At 40.4% G+C, this 23,092-nt stretch overlaps 6 protein-coding genes and 1 non-coding gene across 7 annotated transcripts; 4 read left to right on the top strand and 3 right to left on the bottom strand.

Moving 5' to 3' along the window:
* The first annotated feature begins 93 nt into the window (after window positions 1-93).
* On the top strand, window positions 94-897 carry LOC109171841. The gene is made up of 2 exons (XM_019320917.1): window positions 94-103; window positions 233-897. Exons 1-2 carry the CDS (start codon window positions 94-96, stop codon window positions 895-897), a joined length of 675 nt encoding a protein of 224 aa, XP_019176462.1.
* Window positions 898-3,202: 2,305 nt separating this feature from the next.
* LOC109171808 lies at window positions 3,203-6,098 on the top strand. Its single transcript, XM_019320885.1, has 4 exons — window positions 3,203-4,051; window positions 4,871-5,050; window positions 5,202-5,293; window positions 5,365-6,098. Exons 1-4 carry the CDS (start codon window positions 3,377-3,379, stop codon window positions 5,978-5,980), a joined length of 1,563 nt encoding a protein of 520 aa, XP_019176430.1. The 5' UTR covers window positions 3,203-3,376; the 3' UTR covers window positions 5,981-6,098.
* Window positions 6,099-6,290: 192 nt separating this feature from the next.
* TRNAG-UCC lies at window positions 6,291-6,362 on the bottom strand. The gene has a single exon. It is a non-coding gene; the product is annotated as a tRNA-Gly (tRNA).
* Window positions 6,363-6,479: 117 nt separating this feature from the next.
* Window positions 6,480-9,650, top strand: LOC109171965 (dual-specificity RNA methyltransferase RlmN). Its single transcript, XM_019321082.1, has 9 exons — window positions 6,480-6,728; window positions 6,816-6,892; window positions 7,372-7,474; window positions 7,704-7,801; window positions 7,923-8,053; window positions 8,178-8,286; window positions 8,622-8,813; window positions 8,895-9,031; window positions 9,205-9,650. The coding sequence occupies exons 1-9, from the start codon at window positions 6,497-6,499 to the stop codon at window positions 9,491-9,493; spliced, it is 1,368 nt and encodes a 455-aa protein (XP_019176627.1). The 5' UTR covers window positions 6,480-6,496; the 3' UTR covers window positions 9,494-9,650.
* Window positions 9,609-11,634, bottom strand: LOC109171966 (equilibrative nucleotide transporter 1-like). The gene is made up of 2 exons (XM_019321083.1): window positions 11,024-11,634; window positions 9,609-10,448 (listed from the first exon to the last, which is right to left on the bottom strand). The coding sequence occupies exons 1-2, from the start codon at window positions 11,556-11,558 to the stop codon at window positions 9,724-9,726; spliced, it is 1,260 nt and encodes a 419-aa protein (XP_019176628.1). The 5' UTR covers window positions 11,559-11,634; the 3' UTR covers window positions 9,609-9,723.
* A 5,349-nt stretch (window positions 11,635-16,983) lies between these two features.
* On the bottom strand, window positions 16,984-18,495 carry LOC109171840. Its single transcript, XM_019320916.1, has one exon. The coding sequence runs from the start codon at window positions 18,493-18,495 to the stop codon at window positions 16,984-16,986; it is 1,512 nt and encodes a 503-aa protein (XP_019176461.1).
* Window positions 18,496-20,668: 2,173 nt separating this feature from the next.
* On the top strand, window positions 20,669-22,446 carry LOC109171967 (40S ribosomal protein S2-3-like). The gene is made up of 2 exons (XM_019321084.1): window positions 20,669-21,378; window positions 22,091-22,446. Exons 1-2 carry the CDS (start codon window positions 20,731-20,733, stop codon window positions 22,253-22,255), a joined length of 813 nt encoding a protein of 270 aa, XP_019176629.1. The 5' UTR covers window positions 20,669-20,730; the 3' UTR covers window positions 22,256-22,446.
* The last annotated feature ends 646 nt before the right edge of the window (window positions 22,447-23,092 follow it).

Here is a 23,092-nt window from a genome sequence, read left to right as displayed (position 1 = left end):
CTCCATTCCCATTCAATAACTCTTCTCTCCTCAATCAAAACGCCAAATCTTTCCAATTATTCAATTAGTTTAATCCCCCCAAAAGAAACAAAAATGGAAACCAGTTTAGAAGATCAACTAGCTCAACTGAGCTTTTATGAAGATGAACATGAAGAAGAAGAAGAAGAAGAAGAAGAAGAAGAAGAAGAAGAAGAAGGAGAAGAGGAGAATAATGGCGGTGAATGTGATGAAGAAAGCGATGGAGATGACTTCTCTTTCGTTTGTGACGCGGCGGCGTTGCTGTCGCCGGTAGCGGCGGAGGACGCGTTTTACAAGGGGGAGATCCGGCCGGTTTTCCCGTTGTTCAAGAGGGATCTTCTCTTCACGGGCGGCGGTGATTTTGAGGATTTGACGGCGGAGAGGTTGCCGGTAACGCCGCCGGTCAAGAAGGTTTTCGTGGAGACAAACGACGAGTCTCCGGTTCCGGGGAACGACGAAATCGCCGGGCCGTACTGCCAGTGGTCGTCGAAGCCGGCTCAGGAGGACAGACCGGAGGTTTGCAAGAAGAGCAACTCGACCGGGTTTTCGAAGCTGTGGAGATTCAAGGACTTCCTCCACCGGAGCAACAGCGACGGGAGGGACGCCTTCGTGTTCTTGAACCCTCCGGCGCCGTCGTCGAGGACGGCGACTTCCGGGGAGAAGAAAAAATCGGAAACCAAAAACGGCGGCGAAGTCAAAGTCAAAGCGCCGCAAAAGAAGAAAAAGAAGAGTGAAAGCGTGTTGGCCCACGAGCGCTACATGAGAAGTAAAGCGAAAGATGACGCCCGCCGGCGGTCGTACCTTCCTTACCGGCCGGAGCTTGTCGGACTCTTCACTAACGTTAACGGCGGGTTAACGAGAAATGTACACCCCTTCTAAGATTTAACTAGTTTAGCTATTCTTTTTACAATTCGAATTTTATGGCAAATAACATGTTTTAATGTATGTATTGGAGTTGGGAGCTGAAAATTCTGCTAATTGTATTATATATTTGAGTCTCGGTGGAATCGCTTCATGGATTGGATCTAATCAAAATAAAAATGTAATGTTAAAAATTATTCCTTATAATATTAATCCGAAATAAATTGTTTGTTACTTAAAAAAAAGTAATATTTTTCAACTTGTAAAATCAATAATTTCAATATGGTACAGATTCACATTTTGGCATTTAATAATAAGGTAAAGGTACATTACATTAACATTTTGTGTAGTATGTACGTTGCAGAGAGTGGGTGCACATGTTCTAAAGTCTAACAAAGATACATTAATTGATCCGACGCGCAAAAGACCAACGCGTACTATGAAGTAGCAACAAATTTAAGGAACTGCATTATAAATGCCTTCACATTTATTGAACACAAAAAATCGTGGCAAATCAAACCAGTAACGTACCATAAATCAAGCTGAAAAATGCTACATGAGTACCTACTATGCACACAAAATACTAAGGGGAGTTTTTTTTTTTTTTTTTTTTAATTTATTTTTACATATTAATCGTGTCTTTCTATCAAATATTTTGAGATTATATTCATAACACTTCTTTGAAAACACCTGTTATGAAAATAAAGGGATTTTAAAAGTTTTTTTTTTAGTGCGATCACATATTTTCTTGATCTGTCAATTAGGACCATATATCGAGACTGTGACAAAGACTTTCTCATGTGTTTTAAGGTAGCGACATTCATAAGGCTCACATCAAAGGCCTCTAGTTAAGCTAAAACAATGTGTTTTTGTAGTCTAATTGGGAAAAAAAAAAGGTCTATATTCTAAAAGAAAACTTGCTTATAAAATATTGTTTTTCTATGTCTTCTCATATTGTCTCATGTTTTCTGTTTCACATTTTTATACTATCGAGATGAGTATGAGAATATCTGTATTCTCAGAACTCCGAGAGTATATACTTTTCTCACAAATCTATACTGAGTACATAGAAAGAAAAAATTAACCACTGTTTTCTCTATGCAAAATTATATAAACATTTAAAGGTCATGAAAAAAAATAAAAAAGAGAACAATTAATACTAGTCAAAACATATTTAAAAATAAAAATAGTCAAAACATACCACATCAAAGTATTCTCCATTTATAGGATTGGAAATACACAAATAAATAGTTCTCAACAGTAGTTTAAGTCATAGGTTCAATTTTTTTTTTTCCTTGTTAATTTCTTCTGCCTTCTTTTGTTTTGTTGTTAACAGAATTGAAAATATTAGTATTACTATTTAAATTTTTTGTTGCAGCCCAAGTTGGATTCTACATTTTTGGGTCTATCAAGTTTGCCAAAGCCCATCCCATCTCCTAAGCTCACTTGGGTATCTTCATTATAGTCACTTTTCAAATGAAGTATTTTTATTCCGCGCATAGTTTAATCGGTCAAGATTCTCAAAATAAATTTATAAATTTTATTTTATTAGCATTCATAGGATTGATGATAAGTACAACATGCTATATGCCCACTTATAACTAAAGAATTATTACATGTCTTAAGTGGCAAATATTCCAGATGAAGTACTACATGTGTTACACACACGTACTGCATCGTTACATAATAAATCATATTACAAATTAGATTACATAAAATTTTAACTGCGTACTTAAATATAAATCTCTTTGATAAACAATGTGTAATGGTGGGAGAGATCATACAAATATTTTATATTTATAAGAGACTTTTAACTTTAAACCAAAAAAGAATAAGTCATATATGGAATGAGGATTTTAGTCATTGAAGGACCAAATTTTAGTCCTTGATCACTCACAAAAAGTATTACCTATACTAATTTGAAATACTCGTAGATTATAAGGACTTCAAATTGTTATAATTTTTTTAATCAATAATATACTCGAGATCTATTAAAACACTAATGTTACATGTACCAAGGAATAAATTTTCGAAGGACAGCGTCTCCACATTCCAATTTTTTTTTTTGGAAAACTCTACATTCCAGTTTTGAACCAATTTAATCTCATTTTTATAACATCATGTGAAATTTCTTTGATATTTATATCAAATAGAGTTCTACACCAAATTTATTACACACAACATTTTTCCTACAAGGCTACAAAGGTGTTACAATCATATGCAAAAGAATAATACAACACATGGGCCCACCAGCTTTACAAGTGACATTTATGACCGTTAGCACAAGCTCCAAATCCCATGTTTAAAATTCCGGTATTCCTTTTTTCTGTTACAGAGTATTTATTTATTTTTATCTTTTTTTACCGTTACTCTCAGCTCACCCCGCTCGATATATCACCTGCGGCAAACAAACAATCTCAGAAGCTCCCACATTTTTGTTTATCCGATTTCGATCTCACTGATTTTTTGATCGGAAGTTTGTTTCTTGGAAGCGATAATGGCGGCGTTGGAGCCGGGGGTTTTGTTGAAGCTGTTGAATGGGATGAAGTCAGGGGATAAGCCGACGGGGGAGCACCGGAGCTCCCTCTTGCAGGTCACCGACATTGTTCCGGCGGATCTCGACGAGAAGAATCTCTGGCCGGAGCACGGGTTCTATATTAAGGTTTCGGATTCCTCGGATTCGGTCTACGTTAGCCTTCCGTTTGAGCAAGACGACCTCGTTCTCAGCAACAAGATGCAGTTAGGGCAGTTCGTTTACGTCGACCGGTTTGAACCCGGTTCGCCCGTTCCGGTCGTCAGAGGCGCCAGGCCGTTGCCCGGCCGGCAGCCTTTGGTCGGCACTCCTAGACAGATCGGAGTTGAGTCCATGAATAAAGTCCGGCCGGCGTGGGGAACGGAGGTTTTTGCTTCTCCCAGGGTTCTGAAGCCTGTTCCTATTGATCTTGATCAGTGTACGCCGGTGAAAGGCAACTCGCCGGCGAAATTTGGCGGTGCTGTGAGGTCTTCAGCCGCCGGCGCCGTGTTTCCGAAACTGGCCGAGGCCAAAGGGGAGATTCCGGCTATTGTCGGGAAGATTTGTGTCACGCCGACGACGATGAAGAAATTCTCAAGAAGCAGAAGCGTAACGGATCGCCGCGAACATAGAATCATCAAAAGCCCCTTCCCTTCCGCGGTAGGTACACTTTTCCGAATAGAATATATATAAATAATAAATGTATTATTACTATTTACTCAAACATGCAATACGTGAACATAGTTACACTATACCAAATAAGAATAAGAATGGGGATAACCAAACTAAGTTGGTTCAATTATTGATTAGTTATGAGCAATTTAGATGAGTTTGCTTTCTTGTAGTGATCCTACTGGCTAGGATAATAGGATGCCAAACAAGATTTATTTTGTCTAAATGTTTAAAAAAATTAGTGGGTTATAGGTAGAGCTGGTCACGGGCTGATTTAAGGTTAAACCAGTGCTGAATTGATTCGAAAATGACGGGCTTAGACCGAGTTAAGCCTAGACTGAAACCAGCTTGTAAAGAGCCTGTTCAAGTCATATAAAAAATAAACCCGGAGCCCAGTTTGAAACTGGCCAAGCCCAAGTTCGGGCACAACCTTGGCACCGTCCAAGCCCGTATCTAGGCCCCTTTGCCATGGCAATTTAAATGTCATTTTGGCCATTCTATTCCAGGTCCCGGAGTTTGGCTACCTCTAGTTATAAGCAACACAGAGTTTACTTATTTGCACCCTTAAAAGATTTGCTGATTTGGATGTTGTTTACCTGACTTGCGATTTACCTTATTAATGACTCTCTAGGCAGAGTTTTGGAGTTTAGGATTACTTTAGCGTAATCCTAAAGTAATCTAAGAATCTAAGATGGTTTAGTTCCTTGTATAATGATTAGTGAAGGTGAGCTTTGTCACCTTAAAAAAGTCAAACATTATTTCTGTCAAGAATTTGCAAGTATTTGATTGGTGTTTTGTTTGGTGTAGATAAAGGAGAAGAAGACTTCAACTTCACCCCCACATTTAAGGAATCCAGTAATGGCAGCTTCTCCAACCATAAGCCGCATCTCGGAGAATCCTCTGTGTTCTTCAGTGGTGGAATCTCAGTCCTTTGATTCCCCTCCGGACAACCCCAATCTCCCTGGAAAATTGAGCATGTTGGGAAAGGTACATTCTTTCCTCTTGGTTACATAGAAAACAGTTGCCTCAACATCTTTGATAGTATGCTTTTGCTGAAACCTGCCTTATGACCCTAACCGACAAATGACCACAAATGAGTTATCTGAACATCGGTGTTTATTGTGTATTTGTGTCCCAGGAAGCAATGCAGCACCGCAATAGAGCCCAGAAGGTTGCTCTTCAGGCACTGAGAGATGCATCAGCCACTGAAAACCTCATCCGGGCTCTCGAGTACGTTTCTGTTAACTTTTAGTTAAAACGGGACACATATTTCAGTTATTGTAACCACGTTTTATATGCAGGATGTTTTCAAACATGAGTAAAGCAGCAAGAGCAGACTTCCCAGCAGCCTCATTCGACCTATTTCTCGAATTTCATCAACAGCTAAAGCAATCAGTGGCAGAAATGGTGTCGATTCAGGCAGCAACCGAAGCCACAGAACCAAAACAGATCAACGATCACGAAAACAACAACAACCCCCCTTCCATTTTACAAGAAATCACTCTCAATTCATTACAACAATCCCCAACTCCCCACTCCCACGCCTCGAAACGAAGAGCTGCTGCAGTTTTCAAGTCGGCTGCAGGCTTCCCGAGCGATCAGAAACCGAATTTGGGAAAGAATTTGAGGCCATCATCGGCCATTAACGACGAGGAGAACAAGAAACCGGGCCCCCATTGCAGCATTTCGAACACAATCAGATTGGGAAAGCGGATTGAAGATGAAGCTGGGAAGTGGTTCATGGATTTCATAGAGAAAGCATTGGAAAATGATGGATTAAACAAGGGTTGTGAGTCAGTGTTATTGAAAGTTGTGAATTGGGTTGAAGTGGAACAATGTGAGCCTGGGAAAAGAGCAGTGCATCCCAGGGCAGCAAACATAGCCAGAAAGCTAAGGATCAAAGTGAAGAATCCTTGAGATCCTATTCCATGCAAGATTCTAATTAGATTCTTTAATCAGTTGTATATTGTTTCTATTTATGCCTCTCCATGGTTAATGTTATTCTTTTTATTGAAAATGAAAATCCCATTTTTTTGAATGCTACTTACTCTATTATATTGTAGTTATCAACATACTTTTTCAACTGAAGCAACGCCTCTACTGAGGCTCGATTTCATGATAGATCACTACATGACATCTGAGCATAATGTACTTTGATTGAAAAATACCTTTTTGTTTGGTAGGATCCCCAGTATTTATTTAGAAATTAAGATGTTGAAATAAAAATTGCGTTTGCCGGGAGTCGAACCCGGGTCTATTGCTTGGAAGGCAATTATCCTAACCGTTGGACTACAAACGCTTGTTGTTCCTGATGGCTCAGGGAAATATAACATTATATATTAATCCATATTCATATATATATATATATATTAATCCATATTCATATATAGACGGGCTTGCTAAGCATACGGGTTTTCAGGTTCTGAGACTGAGATGAGTCGGTGTGTGTGGATGAGGCGAATTCAACTCGCCGGCGCCGCCTCTGCGTTCGCCGCAGCCGACGTTTCCGTCTCCAAGGTTTCACGCCTACCTATATCCTTCACGTCCCTGAAGCCGCCGCTGCCTCGCTCCCTTTCTTCCCGCCGCTGCCTGGTTACCGCCGCCGTTCGCCCCTCGCCGCCCCTGGACAACACAACCCTTCGTAATGACAATTATGTCCCCGCCGGTATGCTACTCTTGTGTGTATGAATGCAGATGCATTCATTTCCTTAAATTTCTCTCGTAGAGTTCTGATTTTTATGCCATTTTCTAGGAGATACTGACAAGAAGGGAGCGCTTGAGAATTGCTCAAAAGTGATTTTGAAAGGAATGAGGTATACTGAACTTGAGGTATGTCTTTGTTTTCATACATGCTTGTAACTGAATATGATTGAACCTTCGATTTTGCACTTTTGGAGGCCTTTTATTGCATCTAGTTGGAGATATAATGATGATAAATTGGATTGTGCAAAACACTTACATGGGCTGTTGAATCATATACTACTAATTTGCAGTAAAATTAGTCAATAATATTAATATGGCTAAGCTTCCTTGCTTGGTGCTGTAACTCTGTAAGTATTGTATCTTAATAACTTTAAGAGTTTGTGGTAACTTGTGTCACATGCATACAATATGTTATGAGCAGAGTTACTTTGCATGCACATATATATATAATAGCACTATTAACAATTGCATTTGCAGAGCTTTTGTCACATTGATACTGATGAGGTTTATAGCTTTTTCCCATTTGATTTTAAGATTTAAATCTGCTCTTCCAAGGTCCCTCTTAAAACCCTTTAGTGATTTGTATTCTGGAAAATATTTCACAGAAATGGGTTCAGTCACATGGTTATAGGCCTGCTCAGGCTTTGATGCTATGGAAGCGCCTTTATGGAAATAATATCTGGGCACAGTGCAGTGAAGAGCTAGAGGGTTAGTTGGTATTTTATATTGAAACTTTAGTATTGCATAGATTATCCATTTGTATATTGTTACTGGCATATTCTGGTTTAGGTCTTTTGAATGTTCCTTGTGGGTGCACACACATACACGTTGACATGTTCTTGGATAGTTGGATCTTTGCATGTGCCAAATACATGTTTCCCACTTTTTTTGCTTATTTGGAAATGAAGATTTTTTTTGTGTATTTTCTTTATTACAGGTCTGAATAAAGAATTCAGGAAAATGCTAAGTGAACATGCTGAATTCAAAGCATTAAACTTGAAAGATATCCTGGCAGCATCTGATGGAACTAAGAAGGTTAACAATATACTTTTATTATTCCCTAGAATCCTCTGTAGCTTGTAGACTGTATCCTGAAGTTAGATGTTCTCTTCTTTGAGAATCATCACATTTATGTAGAACTCGCAGGAGGTTACAGATGTTATTCACGTTGGAAGATGGCATGGTTATAGAAACCGTTGTTATACCTTGCGACCGGGGTAGAACTACTGTCTGTATTTCTAGTCAAGTAGGCTGCGCCATGAATTGCCAATTCTGCTACACTGGCAGGCAAGTTCAAGCACACTAAAATTATCCTTGCTACTCTATTAACTCAATTGGTGCATTGGAAGCTTAGTTGACTGCACCTGTTTGATGAATCCTTTTCATTTTATTTTGATTTATTTTTATGCAGAATGGGTCTAAGGAGACACTTGTCAACTGCAGAGATAGTTGAGCAGGCAGTTCTTGCACGGCGTTTGCTGTCAAGTGAAGTTGGTCCAATTACAAACGTTGTATTCATGGTAAGTTATTGATTATGACACTTCTGCTTTACAACCTTCCTTCTATACTTCTGTATTGCCAATCCATTTCTACAATTCTATTAACAAGACTGAACAGCTTTTTATCCACTAAGTCCAACTCTTAAGAAAGATTATTAGATTTTGCCATACCAATCCAATGGCATAATTTTTTTCCCTCAGTTTGCAAGGACTACTAGTGTTGGTATGGTTGATAGCAGCTTACCATGAATACAATGTCACCTATTGTGTTTTTTCTCGGTTTTTTAATACCAACAATCAAGCCTATGGCCTCCTTTTCAAGTAACTATTAAGTATTAATGAATGGTTGTATATAGGGGATGGGGGAACCACTTCACAACACTGATAATGTGATAAGAGCTGCAGACATATTGGTTGATGAACAAGGGCTTCATTTTAGTCCTCGCAAGGTGACTATTTCAACCAGCGGTCTTGTACCCCAGCTAAAGCGTTTTCTGCGTGAATCTAATTGTGCTTTGGCAGTCAGCCTGAATGCTACTACGGATGAGGTATTTTCTTTGAGAAGCCATCAAGGAATCTGATGTAAATCTTGTATACAGTTGAATTAACTTTTCATGAAAATATTACAGGTTAGAAATTGGATCATGCCAATCAACCGAAAATATAACTTGAACTTGCTTCTTGGGACTCTTAAAGAGGAGCTTCATACAAAACACAACTACAAAGTTCTATTTGAATACGTTATGCTTGCAGGAGTTAACGACAGGTAAAGTGTTTTTATTCGTATCTGCATGACTGCGTGTTGCCCTGCATAATCCACTAAATTCGATCAAAACTTGAAGCATTTTGAGTCCCCCATCATTTTCCACTCACTATTCGAAACTGTACTGTCATCTATGGCATTTCTAATCGGTGAACTTTTTTTTTTTTTTTCTCTAGTTTTGAGGATGCAAAGAGGCTAATTCATCTCACCCATGGCATTCCTTGCAAGATTAACCTCATATCTTTTAACCCTCATTCTGGATCTCTATTTAAACCAACAAAGGAGGAGAAGATAATTGAGTTCCGAAATATTCTAGCTGAAGCAGGATGTGTTGTTTTTCTCCGACTAAGTAGAGGTGATGACCAAATGGCAGCCTGTGGTCAACTTGGTAATCCCGGTGACATACAGGCTCCTTTGCTCCGGGTGCCCTCCCAATTTCAAGCAGCATTAGAAGCTTCAGTATGACCGACATTCCTTCTCTGACTGTTATTATCTCATAGTTATATCCCCCAATAGAAACATATTATCTAAAGTTATTCTTCCTGTCACCTGGGGATAATTTGACCAAGACACAACTCTCTTGAATTTAACGTTGGAATTCATATGAAAGCCCTTTCTGTTCTTCAAATTCTGTTTACATTTAAGATTTTTTTATTATTGACATAAATTAAAGAGGATGTTGCAGTTGACATAAACTACAGGACCCAGAGCCATGATGCTACAGAACCTATTGCCAGACCAATCACCAAGAACAGCACAAGCACAATTCCTGCTGTCTCTGCGTGTTGCAGCTCCACGGTCTTGGGACCCAACATCATCAGCACACTGGTCAAGTATCCATTCGTTACGCCCAAAAGACAGGTCAGTACTGTAACTGGAACCTCGGTTCTAAACATTCTAGGACCGTGGATACAACCGTAGAAAAGAGGCAACAACAACAGCCTCGCAAAGGATGCACCAATTGCAACCTTAGAATTCTCGATAACATAGATAGCAGTTAGGGACTTGCCAACCAAGTCGAATAGATTGAAGCTTGTAATCAACAGGATTGGAAACCAGTCACCGAGGATCTCAGAATGCACGTCCTCTGTGATGTATCCAGGAAAGATGCTTAGTGTGACGACATAGATAATGACAATGCCAAATCCATACCACTTCACACCCCCTATAATGTCACCCAGGTTTGATGTCCATAGCTCCCTACCCATTTCGTCGCCCATCTCTTTGCTCACGGCTTGAGCTTTCAGATCACGGTAGTATTTAATCACCGGGAGTCTTTGTGCCACATTGTAGGAAACCATGCACACAACCATCAATGCAATGCCTACAATGAAGTAAAGGTTTGCACTTTTTCTCAGCCCCTCAGCATCTTGTGGATACACAGCTTTGGTCACAACTCTTAGCAGAGAAACAAGAACACCTGCAAAACACCAATTCGGAGTGGGCCGGAAGATCAGTATATTACATATTGATGAACTGCGAATCCCTTTTTCAACATGAAAATAAGGGTCTTTTTTGGATGACAAGGGAAACTCACAGTCATTATTTAAAGGTGTGCATTGGATAAATCCTGATTTGTGACCTTAGCTAACAAAGGATTATAAGGAGATAAATATCTTAGGTTGCTCATAACTGACTTGTTCTAATAGTTACAGATCAGTTAATACAAGATAAACATATGATATGATGTTAATGACCTATTTATGTCTCATTTCAGTTGAGAATTTGGAGCTAAACCATGACTACAAAAGACAAATTGAGAGTGACCAAATGACTAACTTAATCCAGAATATGCCACCACTATAGGTTAGTATGTTGATAAAAAAAAACATTAAAATCTTACTAATTCGGACAAGGGCAATCAATAATACAATATTGAGTACTTAGGCAAATATGGTAAATAACTAAATACTATATTAGGATGAGAATTCATTTAAAAATGATGAAAACATAGTCCAAAACAAAACATTGGTTAATAGGAAGATAGTTAAATACCAGAAGCAGCAGTGCCTGCAAACACAGCCTGCATGTATCTCTCCGGCAGCTCTCCGGCGGTTCCAATTACACTGCCCTGAACTATCCCGTCGGCGACTCCACACACAACTAGCAACCCCACAGTTACATAGAACCCACCATAGACGCCGACGTTACCCTTCACGTAGAAAGCATCCACCAGCGGCACGCCGACGAGGGCCGCCGTGAATAGGGCCAAGCCGGCGTTGATCCTCGCCGACGGCCGCGATCTGTGCGCGAAGGCGACGACGAAGGAGACGCAGACCAGGTTGACCATCATGTTGACAATGGAGAAAATCCGGTCGACGGAGGCGCCGGGGTAGAGGTAGGAGAAGTAGTCAACGCCGGTGATGAAGGCGTTCCATGGGAGTAGGTAGCCGGTGCCGAGGGTGAAGTAGGTGATGTAGGCCAAGTGGAAGGAGTCTTCTGGGATTTTGGAGGGCGCAGTGGCAAGCAAAAGGGTTGCCGATTCTGAATCGGCGTTGGATGAGGCGGCGGCGGCGGCGGCGGTACCCATTGGCGTCGGTGGTCGCCGGAGTGTTGGAGTCAACTTGCAAATCTACAAAGTATCCTTTTGGGTCCTCATTCCTGGGTTATGGTTCTCATTGATTCTAGTCGACCAATAATTTTTCTTCATTTATATCTAATCATTGATTAAGAAAGAAGCTAAGATTCATAAACTATGAATTTGAGCTTAACTTTTTAATTAAGGGTAAACCATTCAGGTTGATATAATTCGTCAACTCAAATAAAAAAAATCAATGAGTCACTCTTGTTAAGATTTGAGTTTGTTATTTTTTATAGTATCTATTTATATATATAAATCTATTGAAATCCAAAAGAGTCAATGCTCTCAATTGAGAGTCATATTTATGTCGTTTGACCACAAATTCTTTAAAAATCAAAGAATATTACAGTATTAAGGTTTAAGAATATAAATAGGAGGAATTATGTCTTAAATTTCGTACCCAATTGAGAGCTTGTAGCCCACATGAGCTATGCAAATCTTTGATCTCCTATAATATTTATCAATCGGTTATGCTATGTAAGGTGGACACAGTTCAAAACGACGTTGTTTTCATGTGGTTGAGTAATGAGCATAGTGACATCGTTATCCTCCATAATTTTTATACTGTAGATTCATAATTTCTATATTGTAGGTTCATAAAATCTATACTATAGATTCATAATTTCTAAACTGTAGATTCATAATTTCTATACAGTAGATTCATAATTTCTATACTGCAGATTCATAATATCTGTACTGTAGATTCATAATTTCTAAACTGTATAGTTATCAAATTATGAACATATAGTTCTGTGATTTGTGAATACAGAGTTCAACAATTGGAAATATGAACATCGAAAATTATGAACATACAACTCTATAATTATGAATATATATTTATAAAATCATGAACATATAACTCTATCACATGTTCCTAAACGTAGTACTGTAGATTCATAATTTTTATACTATAAATTTATAATTTAAATTTAATAAATTCATAATTTTTAAACTGTGCGATTTCGAAGACAGAAACGCGCGCGACAAGTGGAAAACAATTTTTTTAAAAAAATTAGAACGGCATCGTTTTCAACCGTGAAATTGAACGGTGGGCACGTTTTCACATCATAATTTGCCAATATTTATATTTCCTAGCCCACATGAGCTACGCAATTCTTTGATCTCCTATAATATTTCCTATATGTCGAAGTAAGACTTTATAATCTTTTTTTTTTTTTTTTTAGGAGGGGGAAACCCAAAAAAGTACTTTAGAAGCTATTACATGCACTTAGGCAGATTCAACAAGCCTCCAGTGAGGCCAACCTGAGCTATCATCTTCTAGGGTGTTTATAATCTCCAATGGTGGAGACAAAAAAATATGAAGGCCTCTGGGGAGGGTCTTTGCCAGCTTTTCCATAAAATCAGCTGCCCCATTATGTTCTCGACAGATACCTTGGATCGACCAACTTTCCAAACAGCCCAGTTCTCTACTGCATGCAGTGAGAATATTCTTGGTTACAGGTGGAGGGGGGGGAAGAGCCATTGATGAAATTGACCAGTTCCCTCGAATCCGTTTCGAAAATCACTCTTCTAAAATTCATGCTTGCTGCCAATTGGATTCCCTTGAGTAGAGCCCAGGCTTCTGCTTCAATGGGTGAGCACCGTCCAATCTTGTATGCGAAGCCTTGCTTCCAGCAGCCCGATTCATCGCGGATGATACCTCCTCCTCCCGATCTATCGTCGTGGTGGCCCACTGCCCCATCGATATTCACCTTTACGAAGCCGTTGGGGGGCTTGGACCATGAAACTGGTGTCCATTTGAACTCTTGCAAGACGCGAAACCCTTTGGCTTTGTGGTAAGCTGTATTAGTTTCCTGAGCTTGCAAGATGATCCACTCAACCTTAGCTTTGACTGGTTTCCTTTTGTTTTCGAAAATGGCTTCATTCCTCCATCTCCAAATCCACCAGATTGCCACGGCGAAGAGAGTATTTGTGTCTAGAGGCCTTCTGTCATTACGTTTGCCGGATATTCCTTTCCTGAACCATTCTTCGAACGGGGTAATCTGTTGCAACCCAGGGAAGTACGGACCGAGAGCTTCCCAAATAGGCTTGGCTTCACGACACTTGCGCAGAATGTGCTCCGTGTCTTCTACTACGTTGTCACAGCACCAACACTTGTCACACAGAGACATGCCCCGTCTCAATCTGTTTTTATTCGTTAGAATTTTGTCATGTGCCACTAACCATAGAAATGTACGAATCTTGTTTGGGGCTTTGAGTTTCCAGATACTCGTCCACTTCGCAGCTTCCACCATCGTGGAGGTTCCCGTCGCTAAGTCATATGCTGAGGATATTGAGAAGGATCCCGACTCTTCGTTCTTCCACCTTACAATATCGCTAGCCTCTGGATCAGTCAACAATACCTGTGCTTCGATCTTCTCTATGTACTCATCTGGATGTAAATCCGCCAATAGATCCCATTTCCAGCCAGAGTTCGCATCCCAGTAAGAGGCGACATTTTTCTCCATTTCATCCAAAGGTACATCCCTAATGGCTTCATCAAAAGGGGACGGTCTTCTATCCATTTGTCTAGCCAGAATAGTGTATGCTCTCCATTACCCACCTGTATACGAAGGCCTTTTTCTAGTAGCGGTACGGCTTTCAAAATGCCCTTCCATGCGTTGGACATGTTAACTCTTGGCTGCCACTGCGTACAGTCTGATGGATGAGCTCTGTACTTGGTTTTGAGGATTTGAGACCATAAGCTGTTATCTTCATGGATCAGTCTCCACCCGAGTTTGGCCATAAAGGCGAGGTTCATTAATTCCAGCCTTCTAATGCCCAAGCCTCCGCACTGCTTGCTTCTTGCAATAGTATCCCAACTCACCAGGTGGCACTTCCTTTCACCATCGACACTTCCCCAAAGAAAGTTTCGGATCAGTTTTTCTATTTCCAGAATAACTCCTGAGGGTAGTAGCGTGGACTGCATTATATGGTATGAAATGGATGATAGAACTGACTGTGCCAAAACATGCCTTCCTGCCAGTGAGAGTGTCCTGGTTTTCCAGCCCGATAGTCTACCTTTGACTCTATCCAAGATGGCCGAAAATGAATCCTTCTTTAATCTCCCATGGATGGATGGTACCCCGAGGTACTTGCCCAGGTCGTTGACGTTCGGGATTCCAAAATATGAGGTGATTCCTTGTCGTAAATCTGAGTTGGTATTCTTCGAGAAGTGCAGAGATGATTTGAGTAGGTTCATCCTTTGTCCGGAGTTTAGGCAGAATATATCCAGACAACGTTTCATTTCCTGAGCTTGCTCCATCGTGGCTTCCCCGAACAAAATCAAATCGTCTGCAAAGAATAAATGGGACAGATTAGGTCCATTCCTTGTTAGTTTAATCCCCTTCCATTGGCCCTTGTCCAGTGAATCGTGAATAATATGACTAAGTTTCTCCATACAAATAATAAAGAGTAAGGGAGAAAGAGGGTCCCCCTGTCTAATTCCGCATGTTGGCTTAAACCATTCCGTCAGCTCTCCATTACATTGGACTGCGAACCTGGGTGAAGAAATGCATTCCATGATACAGTCAATCCATGAGCTGTTCAGTCCTACGTCGAGTAGTGTGTTCCTCAGAAACTCCCATGACAATCTGTCGTATGCCTTTTCGAGGTCCACTTTTGCCAATAACCATCCTGTTGATCCTTTTTTGAGCTTCATTGAATGAAGGACCTCTTGGTAAACAAGGATATTGTCTGAAATCAATCTTCCTGGTATAAAGCTTGTCTGATGTCCCCCAATTAATTTTGGTAGGATCTCCTTTAATCTAGTAGCCATGGTCTTGGTGAGCACCTTATATATCACATTGCAAAGACTAATCGGGCGTAGTTGCCTCACTGATGTTGGATTCTCAATCTTTGGTATTAGGCAGATGTGTGTGTCATTGCATCCTGGAGCTAGCTTCTTGTTTAAGAAGAAATCGTGGGCAAACTTGGTCACAGAGGTACCCACCACACTCCAGGCTTTTTGGAAAAAGCCGGCAATAAGACCATCCGGGCCTGGAGCTTTGCAAGGATCCATGTCGAATAATGCACCTTTTATCTCTTCATCCGTAAACTGGCTGTTAAGGGCGTTCCATTCTTGGACCGAGAGAGCTGGAAAGCTCCCATGGGGGAGACCACTGCCTTCTTCTGATCTGTCCGAGTAGATATCAACGAAATAGTTCCTTATGTGTGCTTTCAGCTGGCTTTCATCCGTAATTAAGTCTCCATTGTCATCTCTTAAGCTTGCTATTTTGGCCTTCTTGCTCTTGGTAACTGTTGCTAGGTGGTAGAACCGAGTGTTGCAATCACCCGAGGTGATCCACTCCTCCCTCGACCTCTGGAACCAAATCAACTCTTCTTGGTGTAGGGTTTCATCCAATTCCCTTCTAAGCCTTGTTTCCAGTTTTAGAAGATTCTGTCTAGGCTGATGGTCAAGGATCCGTTGGACTCCAGCAATTCGTACCATAAGACTCTTCTTTCTTTTAAAAATATTGCCAAAGATGTTGCGATTCCAGTCTACCAAAGCTTCTGCTATGCTTCTTTTGTTGTCCTCCATATCCCTTGTGGCACACCATACTTCGCTAACCAGCTGCAAAAAGGACGGGTGTGTGGTCCAGGCCAAGTTGAATCTGAAACTCCTTCTCTCTGGTGCTAAAGAAGGCGGGTGAGTTCTAATGAGCAGCGGGGCGTGATCAGAGTTCACAATCGGGAGATTTTCCACAAAGGCATCAGAAAATCTCATTCTCCAGTCAATATTGCAAAGGCCTCTGTCCAAACGAGCACCTTTGAAAGACTCCGAGCTATTGCCTCTCATCCATGTGAATCTTGCTCCCCTAAACCCCATGTCCAATAAACCTTCCCGGAAGATCCATTCATTAAAGTCTGCACATCTCGCTTCTTGAAAGCTTTCCCTGTTGCTCACCTCCTCCCTGCATGTAACTGAATTGAAATCACCTGCCAGCATCCATGGTAATGAATGATTCCAAGTGTCCTGGCTTAAGTCATTGTATAGCAGTCTCCTAAGACTCCGTTCTGGGCTGCCATAGACAAGAGTGAACATCCACGGTTCTGCCCCACCATTTGACACCTGTAAAGTAATGAACTGTGGGTGAGTTCTAATGACTTCCACCCCTAAAACTTTATTCCACATAACCCAAATTCCCCCTGAAAAACCTACTGCCTCTACCCTCACCCATTCTTCAAACCCAAAGGAAGAGCATATTCTATCAGCTTGAGCGCCTGATACTTTGGGCTCTAGCAAACAAACCAAGGTGGGATGATAATCCCTGCATAATTGCTTGAGGGTGCGCTTGAAAGGCTTCGAAGCTGCCCCTTGGCAATTCCAAACAAGACTAATCATAAAGACGGAAAAAAACAAGAACAAAAAGCGCTAAACGCGCATAGAGCTCTGCTCCTGGGGGCCAAGATGGCCTATGTGATTCACGCCCTCCATCGAGGTTTCATTCTCTGCTAAAATATGACTGCTCGAAGTGCCTCCATGGTCCGGTGGGTTTTCCTTGAAGACATTCTCTAGCCCTGCAGTAATGGGATAATCCCGATATGACTCTTCATGAAAAACCACTGTAGATGCTACTTCTTTCCCAAATCTGGACCCTCTAACCACAGTATGGTCGGTTTCCCCTGCTGCTCTGTTGGGAGCCCGATAGTGTACTCCACCCCTCGCATTTTGGCCTCTCCCACGACCTCTCGTTGCCGATCGAGCTCTTTTCGACATAATTGGCCGGTTGGAGTTCCCATGAGATTCCGCCGGTACAGCGTTGTTAGGGGATTTCTGGACATTTGGGCGCGAAGTTCTTATCCTAGGCAGATTAAAGTTCTGGCGATTGGCCTCCGTCGATCCGGGTGGATCTTCTTGAGCTTGGGCCACCTGTCCTTCCTCCAAGCCATCTAGGGACGCAAAGCAGCTCTGCTCGCCTAGACCTTCAAAACCTGTATCCCTTGTTCTTGCAGCCTCCTGGTGTTTTGCCAACCCTGGGTTGTCATGGCCTTTCGGCCTCTGCCTCCTTTGCTTCCTTTGAACCAGCATCCAAGCGCCATACTTCTTAGGTGGTTCTTGGGTTGCAGTCGATTGGTCCCTAACTGGTTGTCCTCCATCCTGTTGATCAGACTCCATCACCTCGACCCCTGCTATTTTACCACAGTTCTCTTGGCGGTGCCCGTAGGTACCACATTCGAAGCAAACAAGGTGAAAGCCTTCATACTCAATCAACCATTCCTTTTCATCAAGAACGTACTTGGGCATTAAGGGCTGTGATATGTCTATCTCTACACACACTCTTGCAAACTTCCCTTTTGCCGCCAATCCCGTAGTTAAATCTATCTTCACTGGTCTACCCAGCTCCTTACCGAACCTCATTAGAAATTCCTCCTCAAAATATTCTATGGGCATGGTCGGGAATCTAATCCACACTAGCAATTTCTTGGTTTTCTTGTTTCTTGGGTCAAAATTGGGTTCCCACCGCTGCACCACCAGGTAATGGTCGAGCACTAGCCATGGACCACCATACATGGCAGTCTCAATATCTCTGGTAGATTCGAATTTCACAAGAAAATAATCTTGGTCTAAAGCTATCAACTCAAACGGTGCTTCCGGCTTCCACATCCTTTGTAATTTATGCAACAAGAAAGAATACCCAATTGTTTTACCAAGAAGCTTGATAATGAGGGACTTTCGCCAAGGTCTTCTCAATCTTTCCTTCTCTTCTTTAGTGACCAAGATGACTGGATACTCCGATTTCGCCAGATTTTCATTCATCACATCGTCATCCGAACTCCATTCCTCCTCTGTCGGGGGAATCGGAGTCTTTCTTGTCCATGCAGCGCTTGGAGAGACCGCCGGAGTTGTCCACTGGTTAGATCCTGGTGATACGATTTCCGCCATTGTGGGTGAGGCTTGTCTGGTTCCTTGAGTTTGTACATCCAGCTGTGGGGCAAAGGTTTCTCGTCCCCTTTTGGGTTTCTTCGTTGAACGCTCCAGTAGATCTTGGTCCTCCGGCGAACGATGGGTCGCCGTTGGTGAGGACGATGTCAGCAGGGGGTTTGGGTCAAGCTCCATAGAGAGAGAAAATCTTTTCAACATATGTAATAGTTTAGACTTTATAATCTTTAATAACAAGGCCTGAATAAGAAGAGTAAATTATGTGCATTAAACAAAGCCGAAAATAGAAAAATAATAAATACTAAGGAACATGTAATTTTTTATTTTTTTTTGTTATATTACTAAATTACATTTTCTCACAAAGTTTGCACTAAACCAAGTTGCCAAAAATGGTAGGGAGATAGAACTTTCAAAAAAGTTAATATAAATGATAAACTCAAAACATTTTATTTTATTTTATTTTTTTTTACTTATAGAGAGCACGAAAATAACAACTTTAAAAATTTAGGCAAGTTATACCCATAGGCCATAATATCGACAAAAAGTATTGTACCTAAGGCCATTTTTTTTTTCTGTGGTACAAATGGGCCTCAAGCAATCATTTTAAATATCAGTTTACATATAACATGGCAAAGTATACTGTGAATATAATTCATCAATCGTTATGCGGTACATTTGTATGCACCATGCATGGTGCATCCGGAAGCAAAAACGATGTTATTTTGACGTCAAACTTAAAAAAAAAAAAAAAAGAATTGTATAAGTACACATCCATAATTTCATCACATCCATAATTTCATAACTATACATCCAGAATTACATAACTACACATCCATAATTTCATAACTATAAATCCAGAATTGCATAACTACACGTCCATAACTTCAGAACTATACATCCAGAATTGCATAATTATACATCCATAACTTCATAACTATAAATCCAGAATTACATAACTACACATCCAGAATTGCATAACTATACATCCAGAATTTCATAACTAAAAATCCAAAATGAATGAACTAAAAATGAATAACATAATGTTGTTGCTGGGAATCGAAACTGATTTTTTTTTTTTAAGTAGGACGCGCGTTTTGATACAAAACGACGTCGTTTTTGCATCTGTATGCACCATGCATGGTGCATACATGCACAACATAATTTACTATAATCAATTGTTATGCCGTGGAACCGTGTCCACCTTGCAAGGTGGACACAGTTCCAATATGATGCCGTTTGGTAATTTTGGAGTAACGGTACTGTCAGTGGCAGGGCCGGATTTTAGGTTTTTGTGACCCTGTTCTGGTAAATAACTGAGGCCCTCCAAAATCATAATTTTTAAAACTAACATATGCGAGTTTCGAACCTTTGACCTCCAAGTAAAAATACAATAAATACATATTACTACCAACTCTTTATAAAATCATTTTAATTTAATTGAAAACTTTTAATTTTTATTTCTAAACTAGTTAGGTAAATATTAAATATTTGGCCTCTAAAATTTGGGGCCCTGTGCGGTAGCCTAGCTTGCACAGCCTAAAATCCGGCCCTAGTCAGTGGCATCGTTTTCCTTCACCAATCAGAATTTTTTTTTTTTTTTTTTAAATTTGTCAAAACAGCTCAGTGAGACGTTGTGAATATAGAGTTCAAGAATGGTGAATATAGAGTTCAAAAATTATGAACATAGAGTTCTATAATTATGAACATAAAGTTATGTAATTGTAAATATAGAGTTCAATAATTGCGAATATGGAGTTCGAAAATTATAAACATAGAGTTCTATGAATATGAACATAGACTTTTAGAGTTCAAAAATTATGAACATAGAGTTCTGTAATTGTGAATATAGAGTTCAATAATTGTGAATATGAAGTTCAAAAATTATGAGCATAGAATTTAGTAATTATGAATATAAACTTCCTGAAGACAAACACCATTAACAATGAAATAAAGTATTTTTTTAATTGATACGGTGTCGTTTTCCATCAAAACGACACCGTTTTAGAACATGTCCACTTTGCACAGCATAATTTGCCCAGTGTATAATGATCGATAGAAAACCATCTTGGATATACATACCGTTTGAGCGAACAAGTGTAATGCCCAGCCCAACTTTGTTCTTGGGCCATAGGCCCATTGTTACCCTAAACCCTACCTATTCCCATTTAAAAGCCGCAAACCCTAACTTCATTTGCTTTCTTCTTGTGTAGTCGAGCGAGATAACGCATAGGAGGCAGTATGGCTGAAAGAGGAGGCTTCGGACGTGGCTTTGGCGGCAGAGGGAGAGGCGACCGTGGAGGCAGAGGTCGCGGTGGACGCCGTGGCCGCCGTGACACCGAGGAGGAGAAATGGGTGCCGGTGACGAAGCTCGGCCGCCTCGTGAAGGAAGGTAAAATCCGATCTCTGGAGCAAATTTACCTTCATTCACTCCCCATCAAGGAGTACCAGATCGTCGATACTCTCATCGGCCCATCATTGAAGGATGAGGTGATGAAAATCATGCCGGTCCAGAAGCAGACCCGGGCCGGACAGAGGACCCGGTTCAAGGCCTTCGTCGTCGTCGGAGATGGAAACGGCCACGTCGGTCTCGGAGTCAAGTGCTCTAAGGAAGTCGCCACTGCCATTCGCGGCTCCATCATATTGGCCAAGCTCTCTGTGATTCCTGTCAGGAGAGGCTACTGGGGTAACAAGATCGGTAAGCCTCACACTGTTCCCTGCAAGGTAACCGGAAAGTGTGGCTCCGTTACCGTCCGGATGGTCCCAGCTCCCCGTGGTGCCGGAATTGTCGCGGCTAGGGTTCCCAAGAAGGTGCTCCAGTTTGCTGGTATTGAAGATGTCTTCACATCCTCCCGTGGCTCCACAAAGACCCTTGGAAACTTTGTGAAGGTATTAATTTATTGTTTACATGATGCTTTAATCTGGTTTAATTGAGCTGATGTAAATTTAGTATCTTTTTACCATTATGTGAAGTTTATGTGTTTACTTTTCAATATCTATGTTTAGCTTGAAAAATTATAGTTATTGCATAGTCTGATTAAAACATTGTTATTTAGTGTTAGTCTTGATTTTTTGCTTTGGTAAATGAATATTGTAGTTGAAGTTGTGTTGCAGAGTTGCTTATACACAGATGATCCTAGAATTTGCTATTTGTAGGTTTGTGAGAAGAATATCATGTTATGGTACTATCTTGCTTGGATTATGTGAATTGCCCCAAGGCCATTTGGTTTGTTGTTTTGTATGAAACATCATCAGCATACTTAGTTTCATACCGAGAATGCAATTGTGGTCTGTGTGTCCTCTAGATGTTTCATCAGTCATCTTGTTTACCCTCTTTCCTCGTACTCGAATGTTGTAATTGAGGCAATTGTTCCCTTTCCAGTGTGTGTATTCTGTTGTCTGAAGTATTTCTAGTTTTTCCCTTAGTGGTTTGCTCTTAAAATGTCTTGCTTCTCTGCATAGATGACTATCTTGTATGGAAGATAATTGTGCGTGTGCACAGCTAAATTCATTGCTTCTTTGGGCATTATTTATATAATGCTTGTATCTATTGCATAGGACAATTCAGAGCTTGGGTTGTAGCTAAACTATTTTATTGCAGGCCACTTTTGACTGTCTCTCGAAGACATATGGATTCCTTACTCCCGACTTCTGGACTGAAACTAGATTTGCGAAATCTCCATTCGAGGAATACACTGATATCTTGGCCAAGCCCACGACCAAGTTTGTCACAATCGAAGAGATTCCTGATAAGGTTGATGCATAAGCCTTAAATTTACTGCTAGAACTTTTTTCAGTGGGGATATGTTTGTTTAAATTTTGTCTGGGACAAGTGATTTTCCTCTTTATGTTATTCTATACAATCTTGTTCTTTTTTGTCTTATGGACCTGAGATTATTATGTCTTTTCAATCACTAGAATTTCTTCTTCATAAGAGATGATGAATGTTTATGCAAATCTTGGCCTCTAGACAGATTGATATGTTTTCTGGCAGGATGAATCATGATATTAGGTTTCATGAAGGGGCTTGAGTGACCCTGGTTGGTGTTGCTGGAGATTAATAGGAAACATGGCTTTTGATTAATAGAACTATAATTAAAGATTGGAGAAAAGTAATTTATCCATGTTAGATTGTGATGCCTAAAGAAAGTCACTTTGTCACTAACATATTCAACAATGGTAGTAAGGAGAATCAGCCCTAAGGTCATTTTGCGATTCATGCAATCCCCATGAGCTTTACTATTTAGAGCTTGTAACTTATTATGTCATAGTTTTCTCTTCACTCAACATGAGGTGAAGTTAGTAGCACCCATCAATTAGGAGTTGAACATTTCCACCCCCAACTATGTCTGTTAATCAACCGATTGAAGGTTGTTAAGATGTGGAGTGTTCGTGTTTGGTTGTTGAGGTTTTGGAAAATTTTGTTCATATTTTCTAAAAATTTAAAACCTATATTGAATGAGAAGATGTTAAGTAGTATCTTAAAAATAAAAGGGAAAATGACACTTTTTCCCCCTGAGTTATATATTTATAGCACTTTTATCCCCTGAATTATTTAAGTGGCTCTTTTTCCCCCTAAAATGTTAAATGGACATATTTACCC

The sequence above is a fragment of the Ipomoea nil genome, unplaced genomic scaffold, assembly GCF_001879475.1.
Source record: "Ipomoea nil cultivar Tokyo-kokei standard unplaced genomic scaffold, Asagao_1.1 scaffold0382, whole genome shotgun sequence".
In the NCBI taxonomy this organism is placed as follows: domain Eukaryota; kingdom Viridiplantae; phylum Streptophyta; class Magnoliopsida; order Solanales; family Convolvulaceae; genus Ipomoea; species Ipomoea nil.
This window is presented reverse-complemented; position numbering and strand designations above follow the sequence as displayed.